At 39.0% G+C, this 26,829-nt stretch overlaps 1 protein-coding gene across 3 annotated transcripts in view; it reads right to left on the reverse strand.

The window, feature by feature from the left end:
• The window catches only part of LOC122561199 (nebulin-related anchoring protein), a 101,926-nt gene that overhangs the window by 71,390 nt on the left and 3,707 nt on the right, over positions 1-26,829 (reverse strand). For 2 of the 3 annotated variants that reach the window (XM_043712772.1, XM_043712771.1), the window contains 8 exons: positions 26,216-26,320; positions 25,963-26,067; positions 24,504-24,608; positions 18,153-18,257; positions 16,302-16,409; positions 13,442-13,558; positions 11,995-12,099; positions 11,160-11,267 (listed from right to left, as the gene is read on the reverse strand). In XM_043712772.1, the coding sequence (XP_043568707.1) occupies positions 11,160-11,267; positions 11,995-12,099; positions 13,442-13,558; positions 16,302-16,409; positions 18,153-18,257; positions 24,504-24,608; positions 25,963-26,067; positions 26,216-26,320 (858 nt within the window). The remainder of the gene's footprint in view (positions 1-11,159; positions 11,268-11,994; positions 12,100-13,441; positions 13,559-16,301; positions 16,410-18,152; positions 18,258-24,503; positions 24,609-25,962; positions 26,068-26,215; positions 26,321-26,829) is intronic. The other variant, XM_043712773.1, reaches the window with a different exon arrangement.

Raw genomic sequence — 26,829 nt, forward strand, 5'->3', positions numbered from 1 at the left:
CGTCTGCAATGGGATACAGACAGGGGGAGGGTCAGATCGTCTGCAATGAGATACAGACAGGGGAGGGCAGATCGTCGGTAATGGGATACAGACAGTGGGAGGGCAGAGCGTCTGCAATGGAATACAGACAGGGGGAGGGCAGGTCGTCTGCAATGGGATACAGGAGAAAGTGAGGTCGCCTTCCTGACCTGCAGTCTTCTTCTTGTCCTCTCCGCCTCCCTCCTACTCCGACCTATCACCCTCACCTTGGCCTCTTTCCACCTATCACATTTCCAACGCCCCTCCTCCAAGTCCCTCCTCCCTACCTTTTATCTTCTCCTGCTGAACACTCTCTGCTCATTCCTGAAGAAGAGCCTGTGCCCGAAACGTCGAATCTCCTGTTCCCTGGATGCTGCCTGACCTGCTGTGCTGTTCCAGCAATAAAGTTTCAACTCTTAACACATCCAAACATGTTGATTATAAACAAAATCTGAAAGGGCAACTGATGCTGTAAATCAGAAACAAAAACAGAAATTGCTAGAAAAGCTCAGCAAGTCTGGCAGCATCTGTTCTGAGGAAGAGTCACTAGATCAGAAACGTTAACTCTGATTTCTCTCCACAGATGCTACCGGACCTGCAGGGTTTATCCAACATTAATACTGGACCATAGGGCTGCAGATAGATGTTGTACCAGTAGAAATCACCACTGTCTTGGACGGTAGTGCTGTTCAATCGAGTTACTGGTCTCTGATTGGTGGGCAGTGTGAGGGAGGTGGGACTTCTGCCCTCCAGGGTCATTGATCCAAGGAGGACCTGCCATTGCCCAGTTACAGTAGGCCTTCCCTAAAAGTGGCGGCACCAGGACACTCACCAGTTTTCCAGTCCCACCTCCGTTAAACACCACCCGAGAATTCCACCTGGTATTGTGCAAAACTAGGTTTCAATCTGAATCCATCTCAGATCTGTGGGACTGGGAAACGTGCGCGTTGATTTATAATATGTGTATCTCTAAAACTCACATTCTTGCCAGTACTGTGCACTTGCTGCACTTAAAATTACAAGGACAAAATTTACAGAAGAAAATGTCAACCATTGTTATTAGTTACACAGATTAGCAACAACTTATGGCAAAAGAAGAAACATCCATGAATTGCAAATTGCCACAAATTGCTGCACAATTTCCACCATGCTACACTTTGTGAAAACAAAAGTTTGCCCATAAGCTCCCTATTAGCTTCATAAAATGTACTCTATTGGCTATTAATTACCCATTAAATTCATCATGGAAAATTAATGCTGATAATTAATAAGGGAGTATCCTTTTAACCATTAATGAATGCCAATCAACCTTACTGACCCAGAACAATTAAACAATTATTTGAAATAAAAATATACAACAAAAACAGTTAGAGAATGGGCTCTCAGTCATAAAGTAGTGAATTTATTAAACTAGAAAAGTAGTTAAGGACAGCAGGATTGAAAATGAGAGGCTATAATTGAAATTGGGAGGGGGGGCAAAGTTGGGACTTGGAGCTAAAGTCAGAGAAGAGAGGGGAACTGGAGAATTATAGGATCACATGATAATTTTTGGGAACTATAATGCAATGGTTTGGTTTTGTTACAACCACATACACAGTATTATTGTGTTTTTGTGCATTTTTATTTTTAATCAAAACTTGGAATATATAACGTTGACATAGTTGCTTTGCCCAGATCATTGCTTGAGCAGAATAGGTCATGATTCTGAATAAGTGACGTGGAGGTCAAGATTTTGGGCAGATTTGCTCTCAGGATTAAGTGGTTAGCCTCACAGCACCAGGGTTTCAGGTTCAATTCCAGCCTCAGGTGACTGTCTGTGTGGAGTTTGCACATTCTCCCCGTGTCTGCGTAGGTTTCTTCCGGATGCTCTGGTTTCCTCCCACAGTCCAAAGATGTGCAGGTCAGGTGAATTGGCCATGCTAAATTTCCCATAGTGTTTGGTGCATTAATCAGATGGAAATGGGTCTGGGTGGGTTACTCTTCGGAGGGTCGGTGTGGACCTGTTGGGCCAAAGGGCCTGTTTTCACACTGTAGGGAATCTAATGTAATCAGGACTAAGTCCAAGACTCAGCAGAACATGTACAGAGGATAAATAATGAAAGCAAATGTAGAAATGGAACCGGTAGGATTAAAACTTGTTTATCCCCCAGAAATGTTGCATCTATTAAGTGAGTACGTTTCACTTAGTTCAGTTATCGGTGCTCAGCATTATTAAGGAAGAAATTGAACAGCAACCATATATGTACAAGTTGGCCAGATACAGAAATCAGAAATTTACTGCATGAAGTGCCCTTGTCCTCCAAGAGCTCTGCTATTATATCCTTCATGAGATGATATGGAGTTGCCAGTGTTGGACTGGGGTGGACAAAGTCAGAAGTCACATGACACCAGGTTATAGTCCGACAGGTTTATTTGAACTCACAAGCTTTCAGTGGGCCTGACAAAATACAATTGTCAGACTATAGCCTGGTGGTTTGTGACTTTTGATATTCTCAATGAGAGACTTGGTATTCACCTGCATGGAATCGGATGTGCTTAATAGCTAGTTAGCAACCTATCAGAAAAAAATTTACAGCAAATCTATTCTAGTGTAAGCATATTTTTAACAGCATGATTAATCTCAATTTCTGCCAAACAACCTTGCTGGCACTAAAAATCAACTTTACAAGTGTAGAGTTGCATTCCTTCAAAATTTAGTGCTGGACATTTTTAAAAAGTTGTGAAAAAGTTTCTTTCTTTAATATTTTGTTTATTTCTCACTTAATCCTATCTTTCTTTCACCATCCATTTTGATTCCTCTACATTATTTGGCATTGGATTAAATGTTTCAACTTGCTCTTCCTGGTCCAGTCTGCTTCAAAAATCTATGGCTCATAACCAACCAATGGCAGAAGAGGGAAGAGTGGGGAAGAGTGAGGAGAAGTGGGGCAAGGGAGTTACTGTAGTGTGAGGCAGTGAGAGTAAGGGTTCAATGTTGTCAGGGGTGAGGGAGTAACTGATCACTGTTAGGGGTGTTGAGGGAAGGGGTCAAGAGCCTCTATGTTGGGGGTGAGGTGAGCTAATTGAGGGCAGTGCACACTCTCTGTTGATAGGAGAGGGAGGTGAAGTCTGGGGGAGATGGGGTGAACACCATTGTGGAGGTAGCAGAGAGCTCTCAACATCATGGGTAGGGGTTTGAGAAGTTGTTCACACTAAAAAGAGAAATGCTGGTCGTGTGATAATGAAATATTGCTGACATTATTTTTTAGTTTCTCTTTTACTGTGAAACAAGCTGGAAATTATATAATTCACATAAATCTGAAGACATTTAGTTTTGCCTCTACTGCAAGGGGGACACAATACCTCCATACCGTGAGGGACCAGCTGGAAGTTAAAAGATATGCTTCGCATTTCTGAAGGAGTTAGGATCAAAAGTCACAGCTAAAAATACAGAGCTTGGTCCAGACACAAAGGAACAGGTGAGGAGTGGTGCTCCTAATGTAATCACTACACCTCAGAAAAATCAAGACAAAATCAGTAAAGATCACTATGAATCTTATGTGCTTTAATTACTTTTATTTCAAAAGTGTTTGTTGAGGTAGCTCTGATAAACCTTTCAGCTAATTAACTCCTCCAAGCCGGCACTCCCTGATAAAGTGCCATCATCACTCACTAAGTGTTATTTAAGTTATACAAAGGGAGTTCAGATTGTATTAAAATTAGACAATCACATAATAGTTATTATTTAATATTGATAAATATTAATGCTAAAACATTATAAAAATCAATCCTGAGAACCATCCTTATGGCTTTGAATGCAATCATTACTGGATATTCAGTCTTAGTGCCCATGGTAAGTCAGAGAACATGCTACTTGACGTGGATAGAAGCAATACACCAGGAAAGGTATAATGTTTTATTCTGCTGTGTTTAACCTAATGTGTCCCTTTAAGGTCACAAGTTGTTGAGCCTTCCTAAAGTCAGTTTGAGATCAATTGGCAACAGGCAAATTGAAAACTATTAGAGTATTTATAGCACAGAAAGCAACCATGTCGCTCATTAGTATTTCAATGGCAGAGATTGTGGTTGGTGTTCCACTGGATAAATAGTGTCACAGCTTCATAGCCATGTTCATAGTGTTCAGTGCCAGAACATAAAAACACTGGATGACTGCTTTGCTAATTCTTGGATAGAAATCAATTTCTACAGCACTCTCCTTGCAGCTGGTGCTTCCTAGATACAGGAAGTGCTCAATGTTCTATTACATGATGGCGACGGGAGGCTTTGTTGCCATCCTGCCATCATTGTCTTGGTGTTCTCATAGCTGACACATTGACGAACCTTGCCACTGCTACTCAAGACTGGCCATCACATTTTGGAGGATGCACAGTTCTCTGGCCAACAAATGATGTCATTCTCAAAATCCAGATAGCCAGCCAGTGATGCTGCTGCAGCATGCCAAAGTCTGGACTCACCATCACCTTCCTCATTCTGAATTTGATAGCCAAGAAGAAAGGAAATGGAGGGGATGGAGTTTGCAGCCTTGTCATTCTCCTGTGCCGGTGATGATACTGAAGTGACCTATAGTGCTAATGCTATTTTTGATACAACAGCTGGAGTCACAGTATAAGCTTTTGTTGATGATAATATACTGTTCCAGGACGTCATCCTTGTAAAGTAATAAGATAGTGATGAAGGAACAGTGATGAGTAAGAATCTGAGTAAAGAGAAGGAGCAATCTCTATGAGAGAGGTAGATGTACTTACCGAGAAGTGTAGAAAGTAAAAAATGTAAATAGGGACTTTTGAATAAACCTTTACAGCCAGATCTTATTCAGCCGTAGGTGAAGGAAAATGTTCCTAATAGAACAGGCCACATGTTAAACAACTGGAGCCATGCAGTGAGTAACTCATCTCCCGACTCCCAAAAGCCAACCCAACATCTACAAGTCAGGACTGCAATGAAATAGTCCCCACTTTTCTGGATAAGTGCAGCTTCAATACTCAAGAATTTTGGCACCATCCAGGACAAAGCAGCCTGCTTGATTGGCACCACATCCACAAACATTCACTGTCTCTACCATTGACATGTGATGTGTAACACTTACAAGATGCACTGCAGATATTCGCCAAGGCGCCTAAGACAGCATCTTCCAAAGCTACATCACCAATATCTAGAAGGACAAGGTCAGCAGATACAAGAGAGCAACACCTTCTGCAATTTTCCCTCCAAGCCACTCACCATCCTGACTTGGAAATATATCCCCATCCCTTCTCTGTCACTTGGTCAAAACCCTGAAACACTCTCTCTCACACACATTGTGGGTCTTCCTGCATCAAATGGACTTTGTTAGTTCAAGAAGCTCTTCTCAAAGGCAACTAGGGATGTGCAATAAATGTTGGCTCAGCCAGAGATGCCCACATCTGATGAATGAATCTTTTAAAAAATCCAACCATTATTTAAACTAGAACCAAATGACAAACAATGGTAACACTATTCTAACAATAAATTGGCGTCCTTGACAAAGTCCTCCAAGGAGAAGTCAGAAGATTCCCGGTTAGAGGCACACTGAAAATCCGTGTCTTTATGTATATAATGTTTCAGAATCAGAGGGCTACATTATCATTATACAACTAAGTATATAATAGGTAACACACAGATCTGGTTGACCAAGCAGTAACCTAATTGAGAAGTGAACGTGTTTTCATTAACCATACCAAAATCTTTACCAGATTTTAAGAAGGAATTTAAATAAATCAGGAAAGCACAAAAAGGTACCTAGGTTAGGAAATTTGGACAAGTTATAATGCAAATAATTAACTCTTATGACTAATACAAACAGAAAAAAACTCTAAACAATCAAACTTTTGAAGAGGGTGATTACCGTGTGATAGCAAGCAAACAAAGCTTGAAGGCATATTGTCAGAATGTCCCCAAGATCCCTAGTTCAAGCTAGGACACAGCAGACCCTCCTGACAGAATTTAATTGCTAGGCCAGTGTTCAGACCTATGCTTTTGAGATTTCCATGTGCCCAATGAATTAAAACAATCTATGAAGATTTGCTTAGCAATTGGGAATGAAGATCTATGCAGATATAACACATCAGCATTAACAGCCCAGAAGCTGAAAAGATCCCTAAAAGACATGAGCCACATTAGAAAAACAATTCAAAGTGCGTTTAAACCTTCTGTAATTGATTAGGGTTCATGACATCAAGACAGAAGCCTATTGAGTGCATAGACGTTCTGAGCAGATGCAAAGAAAAGGCTTTATTATGTGACTTTTTTTAAATGGAGAGTCATTAAAATGTATTATTGAGAAAGTGATTGAAGCTCTCCAAAACTACTTGTAATTATGAAATGCTCCTTGCAACTAAGCTTACCAGTCCTAAATACAAATGAAACAATTGACACAATCATTGGATCACCCAGACATAGCATGATGTGTGAATTGCACGTACAAAGAAAATGTTTAGCTTTCAATCATCTTTTCAGGTAAGTGACAGACAAAGCCATTGGCAGAGGCAATGCATTTCAAAAAAATCTAATACAGGTCCAAAGAGCCACACTCTGATCCAAACAGCCACAACCAAGGAGTATCTTCAAGCTGCAATAAAGATCATCTGATATCCAGCATCAAGTTCCTAGGAGTGATGATAACTGACAATTTGTCCTGGACATCCCCATAGATGTGATGGTCAATAGGGAACAACAACGCTTCCTCAGATGGCTTAGGAACTTCAACATGTTCATAAGGACCCTTACCAACTTTTACAGATGCACCATAGAAAACATTCTATCTGGGAGTATCATGGTCTGGTACAGCAACTGCTTTGCCCAGGACTGTAAGAAACTACAGAAAGTTGTGTACATAGCCCAGACCAACACAGATGCCAATCGCCAATCCATGGACTCCATTTACACAGGGACCTCGATTATCCAGCATTAGATTATCCAAATATTGGATTATCCAGCAAGATCGCAATGTCCCGATGCTTGGCTAACCTATGTTATCTGGCATTTGATTATGCTGGATGACTAAAGAAATTGAGGGTTTGGTTAAGAAAAAGGAAGCATTAGTCAGGTATAGACAGGATAGATCGAGTGAATCCTTACAAGAGTATAAAGGAAGTAGGAGTATACTTAAGAGGGAAATCAGGAGGGCAAAACGGGGACATTAGATAGCTTTGGCAAATAGAATTAAGGAGAATCCAAAGGGTTTTTACAAATATATTAAGGACAAAAGGGTAACTAGGTAGAAAATAGGGCCCCTCAAAGATCAGCAAGGTGGCCTTTGTATGGAGCCACAAAAAATTGGGGAGATACTAAATGATTATTTTGCATCAGTATTTACTGTGGAAAAGGATATGGAAGATATAGACTGTGGGGAAATAGATGATGACATCTTGCAAAATGTCCAGAATACAGAGGAGGAAGTGCTGGATGTCTTGAAATGGTTAAATGTGGATAAATCCCCAGGACTTGATCAGGTGTACCTGAGAACTCTGTGGGAAGTGAGAGATGTGATTGCTGGGACTCTTGCTGAGATATTTGTATCTTCAATCGTCACAGGTGAGGTGCCGGAAGACTGGAGGTTGGCAAACGTGGTGCCACTGTTTAAGAAAAGAAGGGTGGTAAGGACAAGCCAGGGAACTATAGACCGGTGAGCCTGACCTCAGCGGTGGGCAAGTTGTTGGAGGAAATCCTGAGGGATAGGATGTACATGTATTTGGAAAGGCAAGGACTGATTAGGGATAGTCAACATGGCTTTGTGCATGGGAAATCATGTCTCACAAACTTAATTGAGTTTTTTGAAGAAGTAACAAAGAAGAGTGATAAGGGCAGAGCAGTAGATGTGATCTACATGGACTTCAGTAAGGCGTTCAACAAGGTTCCCCATGGGAGACTGATTAGCAAGGTTAGATCTCACGGAATACAGGGAGAACTAGCCATTTGGATACAGAACTGGCTCAAAGGTAGAAGAAAGAGGATGAGGGTGGAGGGTTGTTTTTCAGACTGGAGGCCTGTGACCAGTGGAGTACCACAAGGATCGGCGCTGGGTCCTCTACTTTTTGTCGTTTATATAAATGATTTGGATGCGAACATTAGAGGTACAGTTAGTAAGTTTGCAGATGACTCCAAAATTGGAGGTGTAGTGGACAGCGAAGAGGGTTACCTCAGATTACAACAGGATCTTGACCAGATGGGCCAATGGGCTGAGAAGTGGCAGATGGAGTTTAATTCAGATAAATGCGAGGTGCTGCATTTTGGGAAAGCAAATCTTAGCAAATCTTAGCATTATACACTTAATGGTAAGGTCCTAGGGAGTGTTGCTGAACAAAGAGACCTTGGAGTGCAGGTTCATAGCTCCTTGAAAGTGGAGTCGCAGGTAGATAGATAGTGAAGAAGGCTTTTGGTATGCTTTCCTTTATTGGTCAGAGTATTGAGTATAGAAGTTGGGAGGTCATGGTGTGGCTGTACAGGACATTGGTTAGGCCACTGTTGGAATATTGCATGCAATTCTGATCTCCTTCCTATTGGAAAGATGTTGTGAAACTTGAAAGGGTTCAGAAAAGATTTACAAGGATGTTGCCAGGGTTGGAGGATTTGAGCTACAGGGAGAGGCTGAACAGGCTGGGGCTGTTTTCTCTGGAGCATCGGAGGCTGAGGGGTGACCTTATAGAAGTTTACAAAATTATGTGGGGCATGGATAGGATAAATAGACAAAGTCTTTTCCCTGGGGTTGGGGAGTCCACAACTAGAGGGCATAGGTTTAAGGTGAGAGGGGAAAGATATAAAAGAGACCTAAGGGGCAACTTTATCACTCAGAGGGTAATACATGTATGGAATGAGCTGTCAGAGGATGTGGTGGAGGCTGGTACAATTGCAACATTTAAGAGGCATTTGGATGGGTATATGAATAGGAAGGGTTTGGATGGATATGGGCTGGGTGCTGGCAGATGGGTCTAGATTGGGTTGGGATATCTGGTCGGCATGGACAGGTTGGACCAAAGGGTCTGTTTCCATGCTGTACATCTCTATGAATCTATAACCGAACAAAATACTCCCCGCCCGTGTCCTTCGGATAATTAAGGTTTCTCTGTGCCCTTCTCGTTGATGATATTGGCAGCCTTTCTGCAGCAAAGACCCCTCTCATCCAAATCTCATCGTAATGCTCTCATCCAAACTCTTCCATCAACCAGAAGGTACGGAAGCTTGAGCACATGCATCAAACGGTTCAAGAACAGCTTCTTCCCCGCTGTTACTAGGCTGCTGAACAGACCTCGCTAATTTCAAGTAATGTTGACCTTGCTTTGTGCAGCTTTGTGCATTGTACGCCTCGATCTGTTTAGCACCCCATGATCTGTATGTCTTTGTTTGCCTATACTGCATGCAAAACAAAGTTTTTCACTGTACTTATGTACATCTGACTGCAATAAATCAAATCAAATTCTGCCAAAGACAATATACATCAGATGATCGACAAACTAGAATCTGATTACGTACAGGATGATACAGAGATCAGTGAATACATATTTTACATTGATGTTGAGATTAAAAGTGTCATCACACCATTTGAAGTGCTTGCAATAATTCAAATGATCCTTCCTCATTAAATTGGTAACTATTCATGGCTAAGATAGGAGTAATTGTCCACATACCAACCCTGCCAATTCTAAAATACATGTACGCATAGACATGGGAAACCAAGACAAAACCTGCAAATGTAAAATTTTCCTCATACATTGGTTCACCAAGTTCAAGAAAAATCGTGCTGAAGTGCAAGTACAAAATTAATCTGCCAGTCCATGACAAATATTTCTAAAGGGAAACAAAAGACTTGATATTGAATATTTTATGGCGGCTATGAGAGATCTGGTTTTGTTTTCTATTGTTGTCATTAAATGTTAATCACTATCTGTGATGATATGGTAATGTAAATAAATGTGTTGTACAAGTTAGATCAGGCCTGTGAGAGATGGTAACAGGACTGGATCCCCATTGAGGAGATGCTTCAGAGCAGATGGAACATTTATAGCTGAGGAATGCTAGTGTACAGATCAACATTCAGCTCCACATAAACATGCCAGAACTTGAATACTTAGTAGTCTAGACAATAATCTCTATGCCAATCACAAGTCCAGATACCTCAAAACTCAGAAACAGACCTACAAGCAGAAACTTCAAAAGCGTAATTTTTCAGTAAATTGAGACAATTTTGAAAATTGTACTTGCTTCTACATTTTTCTCAGCCTGCATGTAGTTTGCAGACTGAAAGAAACAAAAATATTTGAATTGATTTCCCTTAGTATAGGTACTTTGTTTCCTGCGTTATTCAGAATGGATTGCTTTTATATCTATCTAGTTGTTTATTATTGGATATTCCTTGATGTACTTTGTACAATTTTGGCGACCTGTTTGGATCTGTCTCCATTGTAGAAGATTAAATTTGAACCACCCAAATGCAAGTGTGATGCATACATTACAAATCAAGTGTAACACCTTCAGTCTAACATAATCTAATCAATTAAATAGATAAAGACTCAGGCCAATTAGTTGCATTAGTGTTTGGTACGGTAACTATCAAGTTGAGGTAAGACTTGTAGGCCAAAACTACCCATCACTTGAAAAATATGTATGCATGTGTGGCTGGAAAGGTGATCTATACATACTGGATACTTTTTTTAAACTTAGCAAGGAATAGGTTGTAGTTTAAATATACATGCAGCATATTCTGATCAACTGCTTACATAGCTCCTAATAACGATTAATCCAGACAACCTGGCAAATTACCAGCAATGTTGCAATATTTGCATTTGCTACAGTGAATGGATTTTGATTGCATTTTTAAAAAGTGAATATTACCCAAATGCCAGCTTGCCATAAATGCTACAAGCCATAATTCACTTCTGACTTGATCATTGCATAATGAGTAGCACAAGTCAACACTAAAACTATCCAAGAGTTCTTCTTGATACACAAAATTACTCTCTTAAAAATGTTTTATAGTTCTGATCAGTGATGTTCTGTAGGGCTTAGAATGTTATGTTTAGAAGATCACAAATTTGATTCACCTTACTTGAAATCATTACTTGACAAAAGCACTACAATAGTGAATTTGAAAATGAATTTGTACCTTTGACACTTTCATTTCTACTTACATCACTTGTTAAGTTTCCAACCTTCATACAATGCAGTGTGCGGCTGTCCATACCAACTCCTTCGTAATGGCCTTTCACTTGATTATGGTAAGCTTCTTTGTATTTGAGCTACATAAGCAATAGAATGGGGGTCAATTCATTCATTGCATTTTCCAATCATAAAATACTTAAGGTGCATAAAATTACTTGAGTGTTTATTTACTTTTTTATCTTCTCATATCAGTTTATGCTTCAAATAATGTACATATCACCTCTTATACTAACTTTACAGGAAATATAAAAATTAATTTTCAGTGCTGGGGAGGCTGTTTGCTAGTAACTATATCTCATCACACAATTACAAATTCACTTATACTTGAACGAACAAGCTCTAACATTTTCTGGTGAATTTTGAGGGTATTTAGTCAGAAAATACCATAAATTCATGCCTATCCTATACCTGGTGCCATGTTTCTCAACAGAGTACCTGTTCTGGATCTTGCTGATCAAAGTTAATCTCTAACAGATATACAACTGAGGTTATTAATGTATCATAAAATCTGAGCAAATTCAAAGCATTAGATTCAGTTGTATTGTCATTTCATTATTGGAGAAAAGTCAAACAAAGTGCCCGTCACCGCAAAAGTCAGAAAGTTTGATGGGGAGGAGGATATTACCACTGTACCATTAGAGGCCACAACTGTTATTAATGCCTAACCCCAGCATATGCTTAAACATAACTAAAGTACAATTACCAATCACAAATCGGTAATTGTCAACCTATCAAACTGAACTAGTTAAAATCAGCACTGAACTACTTTAACGTTAAAACCAGCATTAAATTGTGATAACTCACATCACTAGTAAATTTCGATAACTTGGCAATATTCTTGAACTGAGGGGTTTCACAGTAGTTAATGCTGTAACCTTTGGATGTGTCCAAGTCCTTCTTGTACTCTATCTGAAAAGTTATAAACAATAGTTAAGAAACAAAGAATAAGTATTGGGTAAGATGTTTTAGGAAAATGTTTCCCAGTCCAAGAATAACAGGTTCTGGTGCTTGCAGGGTTGAGAAATCTCTCAAAGCATATTTCAACCATGCTCTGTACTGGCTTTCACTAAAGTAGATTGAAGGAATCCATGGTGGGCGATATGGTGGCTCATTGCCTTTCAGCATCAGGCACCCAGGTTCAATTCTATCCTTGTGTGACTGTCTGTGTAGAGTTTGCACAGTCTCTCCGTGTCTGCTTGTGTTTCCTCTGGGTAATCTGGTTTCTTCCTAAGTCCAAAGATGTGCAGGTTAGATAGATTGGCAATGCTAAATTTCCCAAAGTGTTCAGGGATGGGAAGTTTAAGTGGATTAGCCATGGGATCTGCAGGGATGGGATGGGTCTGGGCGAGATGCTCTTCAGAGGGTTGGTGTAGGCTTGATGGGCCAAACCCTGTTTCCACACTGTAGGGATTCAATGATTTCTATGAATCTAACCATTGGGGATGTGTAGGTGAAATGATTAAGGTAATGAAGAAGTCAGTTTAGGTCTGTTGGAATGCTGGATTTTACCAGCCAGGGGATTTCTTGTCTAACATATTAGCAACTCAGCAGAATCTCGAAGGTCAATGCACATTTTCAAATAGAAGCCTTGCAAATAGCTGCCAGATCACTCCACTGGAGGTATTCCTTCCACACAATGGCCAATAGACATAGCTATTAATATTAATACACCATTAACAATCCCAATTTAACAAGTCTGAACATGGTCATTGAGTTTCCTGTAACAATAACTTCAAGTCAAATCAGTGATTCTGTGTTGACTGCATGAGGAGCACCACAGCGGGCCTTGCAGAATACTACTGACAGAGACTTCTCAATTATCACATATTGCACAAACCAGAAACTGCCGTGAATTCACGACTGCAAGAATCTTTGTCACAAATACAAATTCCAAATCACAGAATTTCAAATATTTGGTTTGCGAGAGATACAGATCATTGATTACAAGGATAAAAGCAAAAAAAATAATTCAAGCATGCATTGCTATTATTAACATGAGATGAACATAAACATACACAAGAAATTCCAGTCATATGCACCTGCGTCAAAGACATCAAGCTGTTTAGTACAAATACCACATTGCAAACTATTCTTTGCTGTATTAATTCACAAACTTATTAGGAAACATTCATTTTTTCAAAAGGAAAGACAATAAATTTTGTTGAAAATAAGGAGCAAAGGAAGATTTTGTTTAGAGTTCTCCAAATAATTGAATGAATGTGGTTTACATAGTTAATTACAATTCTGTTACCTCACTGACAAGCTTGTTAACTTCCTTGACATGCTTCATTGCTAAGTCTTCTTCAGAAGTTAGCATGTGGTATTGGGCTGATCCCTTCATCCTTACAAGATCTTTTTTATATTTTATCTGCAACCACAAAACAATTTGGCTGTTAAACTATTTCTAACTATATACACTGAAGACTGGAAAACTTAAGAGTCTGTCAAGTGCTTATACCATAGAAGTTAACACTGATTCTCAACTGCAAAGCTCTAAGACTGCTTTACCTCTTAGTAATAACAGAGATTTAAGCAGCTAGCAATAAATGTGCCCTAATATGGTGTATAGAGCCAAGCTACTAGCCAGAAAACTAAATAATAATGCAAACAAACAAATTTGATTTCATAGGCTAATAAATTCTAATTAATTATGAATCCAAGTCAAACAACAAAATGAATGTGAATTTTGACATCAACGCGTATCTAATTCTAAATCTGATTTTCCTTTGTTCTGAAGGGTAATTCAATCATCGAACAATTTTTTTAAAATCATGGTGCAGGTATCTATTTTTCTTCTATTCATATCTACTGTAATGATATTCCAGATTAAATTAATAAAACATAATTATCTTCTTTTTCATTATTATTAAAATATAAATGACCAACTGATCAACCTATTGTGGTTTAATTACAACATCAGCCAGTCTTCAATGAAAAGTCAATCTTACATTGATTTTAAAGTTTTAATTGCATCTATGACACATTTCACTGGTTAATGAACTGGTGTATGTATAAATTACTATTCAGGAGATGTCTATCAACTTTTTAACAACATTTTAAACTTTGGCATTCTCACATTACTTGCATACTTTAAATCTTATTGTTTCTCTTAAGAGTTGCAAAAGCTGCCTCTCAGTCTATTTTCTACATCTCCATTTTTACATGGTGTTAATAAACAAAAGATGGAGGTTCATATATGTAACAGCTCCAGGTTGAAGAGAAAGAGAAAACACCAGGATGTTGTGATTAGGGAGGTGTGGGGAGGTCAGTTAGCTGGAAAGCTGCTTTGAGATGCAGGGTAATGCCAACAGTGTGGGTTCAATTCCTGTACAGGGTGAGGTCACCATGACGGACTCTCCCTCTCAATCTCTTCCCCTGTGATCTGATAAAATATGGTGGCTTTACTTTCGTGATTAGGTGACAACTGAATTTTAACAACTTAAAGATTGGAGAGGAATGTGGAAGGTTGAAATTCTGCAGTTCTAAGGACCTTGCAATGAATGAGTTAGATTTAGAAACTGTGATGTGTCTTTGTTTAGTCACAGTACAGGGCAGACAAGAGGAAAAACATATAGGATGACACATTTTGCTCTTAAAGAGAAAGAGAGGAATGCTGAGAGGAGTGTTTTTCAAAGTGATATCAATTGTACATTATGGAAGATAATAAAATAACAGCAGGAATATTGAAGGGAAAGTGCATTGTAAATGTATATTTTCTGAAAGGAAGCAAAAGAAATGTGTTTCAAACTTTAAAGGAGAATACAATATCAGTGGTCAAGGAAAATTCTTAAATGGCACTAACATTAACAAAATCTGTAAAGGATACAATGAATGAGGATTGCAGCCAAACATTTGTCCAGGTTCAAATATTTTTCATCCAAAATTAGTACAATAGATGTGGAAATTAGATGTAATTAATCATCATCTTCCAAAGCATATACATTTGGAATTAACAGCAAATAATTTGAATTATATCGTTTCTCTAAATAGGAGTTAGAGGCAAACAACTAACACAATCCAGTGAATTAAACACATTAGGCAAAGTTCCTAGAGCCCATCATCAGAAAGACAAAAAGTGACGAGTTGGAAAATACCAGCTATACTGGGGAAGTGAACATGCTTTTGTGAAAGAGTTAACAACCAAGTGATCTGGTAGAGCTTTTGATGTTCACCAAAGTACTGTCCAGGAGATATTTGATGAAATGCAACACAAGAAATTTCAGGGACAAATTGAAGTTTGTGTTATTCAAGTAATTTCTTGATATGGAAATTGGTTGGAAAACAGACAGTCGAAGTGTAGGAAAAGGGACATTCTCTGACGAGAAATACGGAACTGTGGACACAACCCCAACTGTCCACTACGTGGGAGTAACTTTGGAAGTTTCAGTTTCTGGCTTGGCTCTTCATAAGACTGCAGCACACATGGAATTCAGTTAAAGAACTGAACCTCTTGTGACTAATTCTTGACCCATGTTTAGTTAACAAGGCTTCATCCCATCAGAAGAGGCCCACGTGTTACTGCTTTTTAGCAACCAAGCCTCTGAGCCCCTTTGAGACTTGTTGGATTCGGATGGGGTCTTGACAGTTGCAGAGAATGCATCAAAACACATCAAATAAACACATCAAACAAAATCCAGAACACTGTGGTCACTGCCACATGGACAAGCAAGGACAAAGGGTGGTGCCACAGGTCCTGAAATTGCAAGACATAGGTTAGTCAGAAACTCCAGTCTACCCTGGAGGTGCTGCCAGTCTCCAGCCCCCAGAATTATAGTGGGTGGCTAAGCAAGTGCTCATGGAATTTCAGAGCTCGGGTTCCAAGGGAAAGCGGCAAGAGTTTAGAAAAATAACTTGCTTTTGATTTTGCACTCGTTTATCAGGAAGATGCAGAAACAAAAGGATCTTCCCTGCAACTTTCCAACAATCTGTCAGAAAGTCATGACACTGACATAACTGAGATTGCAAATTTGGTTATCATGGACACAAATTCATTTCTGATTCTGAGCAGCTCTCCATCAGTTTTTGATAATGTTACCTAATTCTGGAACAATGTAATTTTCAACGCACAACAGTACGGATAAAAGGGTCCATTTCTTTCCTTTAATACTTACATCACTTGCAAGTTCATTAGCTCTCTTGGCATTGTAATATGCAGGTGTGATCATAGCAGGGAAACTGCCTTTGCCTCTGGTTTCCTCATAATCAGCAACGTCCTCTGGCTGTACAGATGAATGAGACAATTATACCAATCAAAAATAATTATTTCTATATTGAAGGTTGTATGTAAGGATCATGTTACTTGGCATTTCACTGGGCCACTCTTGAAAATCAATCTAACAATGAAAATGCAATAAAGGTTTTCAAAACATAAAGACCACAATCTTGTAGCTTACATCAGGGGGTTTTTATTATTTCAATTATGGAAAACTGGCACAAGTCATGAAGGGTCATGGCAGAGTCTTCTAATTGTTGTAATTGTTATTCTCAGGTAAACTGTTACCAGTCCTGAAGCACGGAACAAAATAATTCCCATTCGTAGCAAGAAGCCCTGCCTGCTTAGAGCTCCTATGAGAAATTAGTCTACACAGAGTGCATATGATTCTAAACAATGATTGGAATGTTAAAAAAAATAGTTTGTATCCAAACTTGTAATCTGCAACACCATCAGTAGATACTCCATCATGGAAGTTAAAGATGGAAAATGACTTCTTACACAGGGACTCCTCTATAAAAAGGATCAGGTCACCCTGAATCAAGGATCGAAAATAGTGTGAATAAATCCGAAGAGGCCCATAACTGTGGGCAAAGGAAATTTTAACTCTTGGGTGGAAATTCATTGGTATCTAGTTTTGCTGAAAATGCAGGGACGTGACTGTATTGAGTGCCAAAACAGGACAACTAAGTCTGGCTTGAAATCGGGCCTGAGGCTGTGTTATTACTAATGGCTCTTTAGCACGTCTTTAAGCAGCTTGATCGCTTGAAGAAATTAATGTCAGCCACTTGCCTCATTGTCCTGTGTATTAGTGGAGGGAAAGAACAGCTTTGTTAGCTCAAACATTGTGGAATTGGGAGGGGTAAGCAATGTTCCTGCATCTTCAGCTACATTATCATAATCCACAGCAGAGTAACCCAGCACTGCACAAAATCCAATTTAGTCAATAAGCACAAAGTATACAGATGCTGGAAATCTGAAATAAAAACAAAAAGTGCTACAGGTCTGGTAATATCTGTGGAAAGAGAGAGAAACAGAGTTAATCTTAGTGTTAAGTCCAATATGACTCAAAGCGGCATACTGAACTCAAAGTGTTAACTGTTTCTCAATCCACAGATGCTGACAAACCTCTTGAGTTTCTTTAGCACTTTCTGTTTCATTCCAGTTTAGCAGAGGAAGCCTGAAATAGGAAATAGCCTACTTATTTATGGGAATGCTGGCACGAGGTTTTATTTTAAGTGACTACCAGGGGGATCTAAAAAAAAGTCTTTCCCAATATTGGGTTTGATGTATTTCAACCTGTCTTTGAAGGCAAGATGTTGGCTGTGAAATTGGATATTTTTTCATCAGTTTTACACATATGAAACAGGATTAATTTCGAGCCTTCTGTTTTTTAATAGCTAAATACTCATGCAAAATCCTCTGTGTTGAAATCTATATATAACTTTGTCTTTCAAACAGTTATTTTTAGCTGGAGAGGCATGGCTGCAGGCAGAACACTCATATTGCATGACTGCTGTACAAAATGGACACTGATTTGAAAACAAGTTTGGCTCCCAGTAAGGAAGATGTGAAGCAAAATAATGAGAAAAACATTGACATTAAATGTCAATTTAAATATTCTTACACTTGATTAATGTTTCACATCTTTTATTAACTAACTTATATAAGTTTAAAATTAACTTACAGATAATTCAAACATGCACATGATAGAGAAAATATTGAGACTACTTTCTGCTTGGAGACTAACCTGACTGTATTTTACTGAATTTTCTCTTGTCATAGCAACTTGAGCACCTGCTGCTTGGCTCCAATTTCCCTTAATATTCTTTTCATAGTCTTCATGGTATTTAAGCTGACATGGAAATGTAAAAGGAGAAAGAGCAAAAAATATGCAATGTTAAACCTGTTAACATTTTTTTTAAATTGGGGCCTTCAGTGGCCCCTTTAAGGACTGTTGTGTAGGTCTTAGTGCTTGAAATGATGTGTGCAATCGTGCATTTATTGTGTAATCTGCAATCACATACAAACTATCCTGACATACAGTCTGAAACAGCTCTGGGAGCAGAAATTTGAACAATATCTGTTTTTTAGATAGATACACTGGATGATGACATTGCATTCCCATGTGGCATGTTTCCAGTGTAGAGTAAACACGCGAATGCTTCATGCTATATGAGCCCTCCAGTACCATTTCCTGTTTGAGATAAACATGCCTCACCATTAAATGTCTGCACTACCTTCTGAAAGTACATGTAAAACCTAACAAAAATTATTAATTTTCACAGAATCCCACTGACTTTGCGGACTCAGTAACAACTCAGTGATAAAAGCATTTATAAAATGTACTTTTACAGTTCTAATTTGCCTTAACACCAATAATGAGATGTACTGGTTGGCTAAATCTACCATTTGGTGTCCAGAGTAGATGAAGTTGCTTGACATTTATGAAACTGGAATGTGTCTTGATAATTTTTTGTTTGTTTATCAAGAGGAGTACCACAATGGAATTAAAAGCAAGTAATGCTTTCAAATTTTAATAACATCGCTGAGCAAACTGTTGTACGAGACCTTTGGTTCTGAAATGGTTACTGCAGAGGAGTGTATTAAGCTCTGCCCAATACGATCTCACAAGGACTTGCATGGGGAGAACAGCTTTCAATCTCAAAGGAAATTGACTCTGCATCTAAGTCTCCTCATTGGTTGGGGGGGGAGCAATTTTCCCCTTATCTAAGTGTGGGGGTGGGCATGAGCAGACCTCCCCAACCAAGAAGATAATTCCCCAGATTGTTGCCAATCAGTCCTATCATAATCGCAATACTGGCGATCAAGGTCAGCCAGAGGGCAGCAGCCTCTTGGTTGTAATGCCCACCAGGCAATGCCTGCTCCTTGGGTAATCCGGTACTGAGATGGTAAGTATCTATTCTTCTTCTCGGGAACGGGGTGTTCAAAGGAAGAAGTGAGTTTTGGTGGGTGAGGTAGTAGCTTTCAGAGGCCAGCCCTTGTTGGCATCAATGCCTCTGGTTGCCCCCAGATTGGCTATTTTGCAACTTTCTTATGCCTTCATTTCTTGTGAATTAGGATCATTCACATACATTAAAACAGAAATATTTTCACCATTGTGACATCTTGTCTTCATACATACATGTCACATTGCCACTGTGTCATAACATACATTATCTCAAAAGCTATCATTGTATCTCAGCCGATTGTATGAGCTGTTTATTTTCTTTAAACTGTGTTTTCCAAAGAAGGGAATTGATAGTAATTGCCTGTTAGGTTAGGCTCAAAGCAGGAATAACAAATATTCTACAGTCACAAATGATGACTCTAGTGTGGTCCAAATGTACATAATAACAGTAATCAAGAATGATACCATTATATAAGATTAACTTATTCTACCTAAATAACAGTTTCAATCTGGACAATGTCAAATTGGCATTATAATAACACACTTTGTTATGGTTAATCAATTGACACAGCCAGAGATGATTTCAGAAATCAATGTTAGGAAACAGTGATTTAAAATGTCCAAGAATGCTGAAAATTGTGCATTCCTAGAACATTAACATAAATTTCTGGATTACTGGTCTCGTCTGGTGGCATTACTACCATTCACATTGTTCCTCTTAGACTTCAAAGCCTGCCTGGTGCATAAGTCCCTTGGTCAACCACTGGGGAAGTCTCCTTTAGATGGACAGTCAAGTGGATTCTTGATGACTTTGGGTGCCTGCAGGCCAGCTGGAAAATTCAGGTCAGCTTTTGACCTTAGGAGGCCTTAGGTGAATAGCCCTGACTCGGCACCCAGTCTCATCTGACATTCATGGAAATAGTCAGCAAGACAAGTAATAGTGTGATATTTCACACCTGCTTAATTCCGCACTCATCCTCGTTGAGGCCAAAAACATCCACCTCAAATCTGAATTAAATGGACACTGAATCAAAAGGAGGTGATAATAAAAGGTATTGTCAAAAGCTTGATCAAAGAGAAGAGTATTAATGAAGTTCATAAAGGAGAAAAGAAAGGCGGAGGAGCACAGTAATGCAACACAAGAATTCTAAAACCTTAGGCCTAGCTGTCTGAAGGCACAACCACCATTGATGATGTGATGGGCATGCCAGAGGTTTCAAGGTGGGGTGGTACGGCTTGTTGAGGTCACAATGAAAATGAAGGTCAAGGTCGTAAAATTTTAAACATGAGAATGAGAATTAAATCAAAAGTGTCAGAGGGCAAGGAGTCAATGTAGATCAGTAAAATCTGGGATGATAGCTTAATAGGGTATTTCACAAGATTGGGAAGGATAAAAGTTTCTCAAGAGCATAGTTAGTGTGTTAAGCTTTATTTTTTGAATAGATACTTTCAGTATATGATGCCAGGTGTACTCAATTTACTCCCTGGAAACTGGGATTCATTTATAGATGTTAAAGTGGTGCAAAATGGAGCAGGCAATCACAACTGTCACCAGCTTGGAGACGTGTGCATGTTTGTTTATTTAAGTGGGAAGAAGGCAGGGGATAATGTGAAATGAAGGATACAATGTTAAAAGGGGTGCAAAGGAATATGGGTGCATGTAAGCATACATTATTGAAGATAGCAGGACAGCTCCAAAGAGTAGTTAACAAAGCAAACAGTATTTTCAGCTTTATCAGTAGATGCATAGATTGGAAGAACAAGGAAATTAAGCTAATCATATACAAAAACACTGGTTCGGCTGCAACTGCAGTTTTGGGTTGTATTCTGGATCTCCTTTTGGAAGTGAAGGCATTGGAGAGAGTGAACAAAATATTAATTCCAAGAATGAGGAACTTCAGTTCTGAAGGGGCATTGGGAAAGTTAGGATTATTTTCCTTTAGATAAGAGAAGATTGAAAGAATTTTTGACAGAGGTGTTCAAAATCATGAGGGTCTGTCCAGGATATACAGGACAAAAACTACTTGCACTGGTGAAAATATTGAGAAGACGAGGGCAAATTAATTGGCAAAAGAACAAAAGGCAACATAAGAAAGTCCATGTATGATTAAAATCTGGAATGTGTTGCCTGAGAGTAGGTGAAGGCAGGTTCAATTGAGACATTCAGATGGAATGAGATTATTATCCAAAAAGGGAAAGAGTGCAGACTGCATGGGAGGAAGACTTGGGAGTGGGACTTGGTATATCGTTTATTCAGAGAGCCAGTGCAGACAACAAACCAAATTCTGTGATTTAAAACACAGTGGGAGAATTTAGTTGTGAAATGAAAGAACAGCATTTCCAAAGGACAAATTCAGCAATGGTTAACCACAGCTCATAATAGTTTGAACAGAGGTTAAAAAAAAAGTGCAACATAGTAAAGCAACCAGTGTTGAGCAAGCCTTGAAGGTCATCATCCTGCCTGTGAACACATGATCACTCCTGCCCTTTATATAACAACTATAAAAGCTACAACAACATGTTTAAAGGACAGTTTGACACAAAAGACAAGTTACTACATTGAGCAATGGAGATGACAGTGATAAGACAAGTACACTGCCTTATATTTAAAAAACAATTCTACCAATTAAAATTAAAGATGCGAGATATTCTGTTTCAAATAGCTTAAGACATAATTTAAATTTGTCCATAGTGTGCTGCAGTTGCAACACAAAATAATGAAGATGATCAAGAAAAAGAGTGCTTAAACAAAAAAAAAAGAGTAGCCAAGAATGACTTAGGGCCGATTACAACCTTTTACACACATATCTGAAAGTTCAACCCACTCAGTCAAATGTCCATGTCGGTAAGATGTAGGAAAACTATGCATTAGACTAAAAGGCATACTGTTGCCTGAAATATCCTTTCATTTACTGTAGATTGTTGTCATAGAGTCATAGAGATGTACAGCACGGAAACAGTCCCTTCAGTCCAACCCATTCATGCCAACCAGATATTCTAAATTAATCTAGTACCATTTGCCAGCACTTGATCCATATCCCTCTAAACCCTTCCTAATCATATACTCATCCATATGCCTTTTAAATGCTGTAACTGCACCAGCCTCCACAACTTCCTCTGGCAGCTCATTTCATACACGCACCACCCTCTGCGTGAAAACGTTGCCCCTTAGGTCCCTTTAAGTCTTTCCCCTCTCACCCTAAACTGATGCCCTCTAGCTCTGGACTCCCCCACCCAGGGAAAAGGCCTTGTCTCTGTATATAGAAAAAGAATTGAGGGAAAACAGGCAGTGGCAAGAAAACTGCATATCTCTTGTAAGAGGTTTTGATGGAAATCTCTGACACAATGGCCATACCTTTTGTACATGACGTACAAGATTAGATTAGATTAGATTACTTACAGTGTGGAGACAGGCCCTTCGGCCCAACAAGTCCACACCGCCCCGCCGAAGCGCAACCCACCCATACCCCTACATTTACCCCTTACCTAACACTAGGGGCAATTTAGCATGGCCAATTCACCTGACCTGCACATCTTTGTGACTGTGGGAGGAAACCGGAGCACCCGGAGGAAACCCACGCAGACACGGGGAGAATGTGCAAACTCCACACAGTCAGTCGCCTGAGGCGGGAATTGAACCCGGGTCTCTGGCGCTGCGAGGAACAAGTCAGGTAAAGGACTGTGCTTCTGGTTTTATACAATTAAGGTCAGATGCATTTAGTATTTTCTGTTCCAAACAAAATGTGCCATCGCAGTAGTGCACTATTATGCCTAACTTTGCAGATGTTATTTTCATTTAGAATTTTCTCTGTGTTACAGATATTCTAGATCCTTAGGAACAACAAGCCAGGTCTCTCACCATATAGTCCCTTCAGTATTATTTTAAACAGTTAGTTACATACCAGAGGATTTTAGTGAATTAGAGGAAGATATATACAGATTGAATCATTTAACATAAGTATTCCTCATGTTTAAGCAGGGCTGTCTGATTCTACTTCACTTAACTGAACCAACCACATGTCTACAACAGTAAGTCACAAGCTAGGTTTTATTGCAGGAAGTAACTCCCCTCCTGGCTCCCTAAAACCTGCCCACTAGCTGTAAGTCATGGTGGGATCATGGTGGAATACTCTGCACTTGCCCAGGTGAGTTTAGCTTTAACAACACCCAAGAAGCTGAACACCATCCAAGAGATGGCAGCAACAAAAATCAGAAAATGCTGGAAAAACTCAGCATGTCTGGTAGCATCTGTGGAGAGAAAGGAGAGACACCCTTGAAGACAAAGCAGCCTGTTTGAGCAGCAGCCCATCCACCATTGGCAGAGCTCACTTTCTCCATTATTACCACTATATGAAATTGCAGCAGCTTTTTCAAAACCGCCTCCAAAGAAAAATGCAAACTCTACTACCTGGAAGGAAAAGACCAAAGTTACATGGGAACACCATCACCTCCAATTTCCCCTCCAAGTCACCTTCCATACTAACTTCAGACTTCTTTCAGTGTAGCCAAAGAAAAACCCTCAAAACCTCTCCCCAAAGTATCAGGGGAATTATACAGCACATAAAATGCTGCAGTTTGATCAGTAGTATTCACCATCTTCTCAAATCAATTAGGAATTGTCAATAAATATAAAGTCCTGCGAATGATTGGAAAGAAACTCGAAGAAATTCAGGAGATTTCTCTGGAAATCTTTACACCTAATCTTTCAAGTAGCATACTATTTCAAATTGAAAGAACCGGATTAGATCAAAGACCACGAGATGGAAAGACCCAAGAGCTTCATCATAAATAATTGCTAATAGTTTCACTATTAATGAAATAGAATCAAAATGCAACCATGACCACACGCAACACCAGCAGTGCCAACATACTTCAAATGTTCCATCAATCCTTGCTGGAATTAATATTTTCGAGAATATTGTATATATCTCTCAAAGTGAACAGATAGCATCATTGGAAGAAGCAAGATTTTGGTTTCTTACAGGAACTGAAGGATTGCCAACTGCAGCCCATGCAGTACTGTCAGAATGGAAGGAGGAGAATGAAAGGATACTGATACAGTTCCCCAAGGAGGAAGAGATAATAGAATATAGATAGTTTAAGGCCTCTCTGCAGTATCCATTCTAAATAAAATAACTACATTCTCTCAAAAATTATCTTGCAAGTTATAATGTTAGAAATGATACTTACATCACTGGCCAATATGCCTCCTGCTTTGGCATGTAGTAACTGTGGAGTGTCCACCACTGAAGCATACTTGGAAATGTACTCTCCATGTCCACGTTTATACTCCACCTTCAGTAATTTAGATAGACACAAGCTTCAGTAGTGTCAAGCTTTAACAAATAAATATACTTACTCATCAAGTCTGAAATCCTAAATGTTTTAGTAGTTGTTCATATTTGTCTCAGATAAACTTAGCTTCCTCATGGCTAAATCTTTGGCAAACTTAGCTCCTCTTCAACGGACTCTGTTTGACATGAACTCAGCCCAGGTTTCTGACTTGAAGGTCAGTGAAGGTGAATGCTCACTGAGACACGTGTTAAGCTTGTCAATCTTGCACAAGATCAGAATTGAAGTAGCACCAAAATATCTGCTAAAGCCATATGTCCAGGAATATTACAGCAGCTAGAGCTATGCCTCAACATTCCCTGTTGATTTGAAACATCTGCACAAAATGCCCATTGGGAAAAGTGTTATAGTAAAATAATTGTTCACAAGGATGCTGTTACGTAATGAAAAAGTCTGAAAGCACATTAGTTCTTGAGATGTGTAATACAATAGAAAATCTCTGACTTTGCAATTTCTATGCCAGTACAACTTATTTTTGTGCTCTCAGCAAACATCGTGACTAAGGTCATGCAGTTATAACTGTTTAGTTGCTACCAATATGAATGGCCAATCACTGTGTGCCTCGCTTACTGTGTGTAGACTCGCACTTTAGGCTAGGTAATTTCTCATCAACCTTATCCGCCTTTATTTTCTAAAGTTTTGAATGCAGAGATGTCTCAAACAGTTTGTGAATTGCAACATTCCGTTAATGTATGTTATCAAGTTTTCACTTCAGAATTATGGTAATTACAAAGTGCAGATCATTTCATGTTAAACATGTATAAATCAATGTTGTGAAGAGAATTCCATGACTCCCCTTCAACTGTTATGCAATTAATCCAAGTAAAATCAATACCTAGATACAGACTTACAGACCTCCAACACAAAAGGTTATTAATAAAGAATAAATTATCTATATTTTTGTCTTCCAGTAAGATTAGTTTTAAAGATTGTTTAACCATTTCATTTCTTTCTTGAGTTTGTCAGTGTGATGCACCATTCTGGTTGCAATGGCAAGTTCCATAGTTCTTTGCCTCCCTTAAAGTCGTTACTCAGATGTTTGAGATCAGGCTGCAGATAATTTCAATTATCTTTCAATTCATCCCCCTCACTGAATGTAAGTGCCTGCAAACTACTAAATGAATCCCACACTGATACTGGTTATATTGGTAAATTAATTTGGATCACTTTCTCAAAGTCCTATCCTATCACTAACAGCACAGCATGCATTACAGTAGCACAAAACATTATCATTATCATTCACCATTAAAGTTTTAACTTAAACTAATCTCTAAGTTAAGCTAAATCAATCACTTACATCACTGATAGCTTTTTGAGCCTGGGCAACTCGTACAAGCTCTGGATTTGTAACACAAGCAGAGTACCAACTTTTGTCTTCTTCATAGGCAGCCTGGTAAGCATGCTGTCAATTTAAAAAAAGGAAAACCACTTGAATAAAGTATAGAACTGTGACCTAATTACATTAACTACTGCCAGAACCAATGCTTAATCTTGAAAGATGTAAAATAAATTATGGTTAAAACAAACAAAAGAAACTAGTCATGTGCTACCTTGCTGACAAGTTCTGTATTTTTCTGTGCTTGAAGAAGAGAGGGCATATCTGGTGGTAGGTAATATGATTCCTTTGTTTCATCCCATGCCTTAGTGTACTGCACCTGTAAGGAAGCACCTTTGTTCAATAATGGAGCTTCTTTGTGTTTGTATGTAAAAAGAAAGCACAGTGACATAATGAGGGAAACTTTCTTGGATGCAGCAAATATCAGAAAATGGCAAACATCTAATATTTGTCTTTTAATGCCTTTACTACTACAGAACTAGGAAGAGCTCAACTAAACTATTATCATTTTTGTGAAACATCAAAATGCTAATTGCTGATTTACGTCATAGCCCACTTTACATGTATCACAATTTTTAACATGTATCAACCCCACAGGTTCTGAAAATACATTGGGTAGTACCTGCCCACATCTCTGTAGCTGACTTTGCCAAGGTTTCCTGTTTACTAGACAGGTGCTTTACCTACCAACCTTCGCATAAACCAAATCATCCGCCGACATTTCCGCCACCTCCAAACAGAGCCCACCACCAGGGATATATTCCCCTCCCCACCCCTCTCCGCTTTCCGCAAAGACCGTTCCCTCCGTGACTACCTGGTCAGGTCCAC

This window comes from Chiloscyllium plagiosum, chromosome 22, assembly GCF_004010195.1.
Source record: "Chiloscyllium plagiosum isolate BGI_BamShark_2017 chromosome 22, ASM401019v2, whole genome shotgun sequence".
NCBI classification, from domain to species: Eukaryota; Metazoa; Chordata; class Chondrichthyes; order Orectolobiformes; family Hemiscylliidae; genus Chiloscyllium; species Chiloscyllium plagiosum.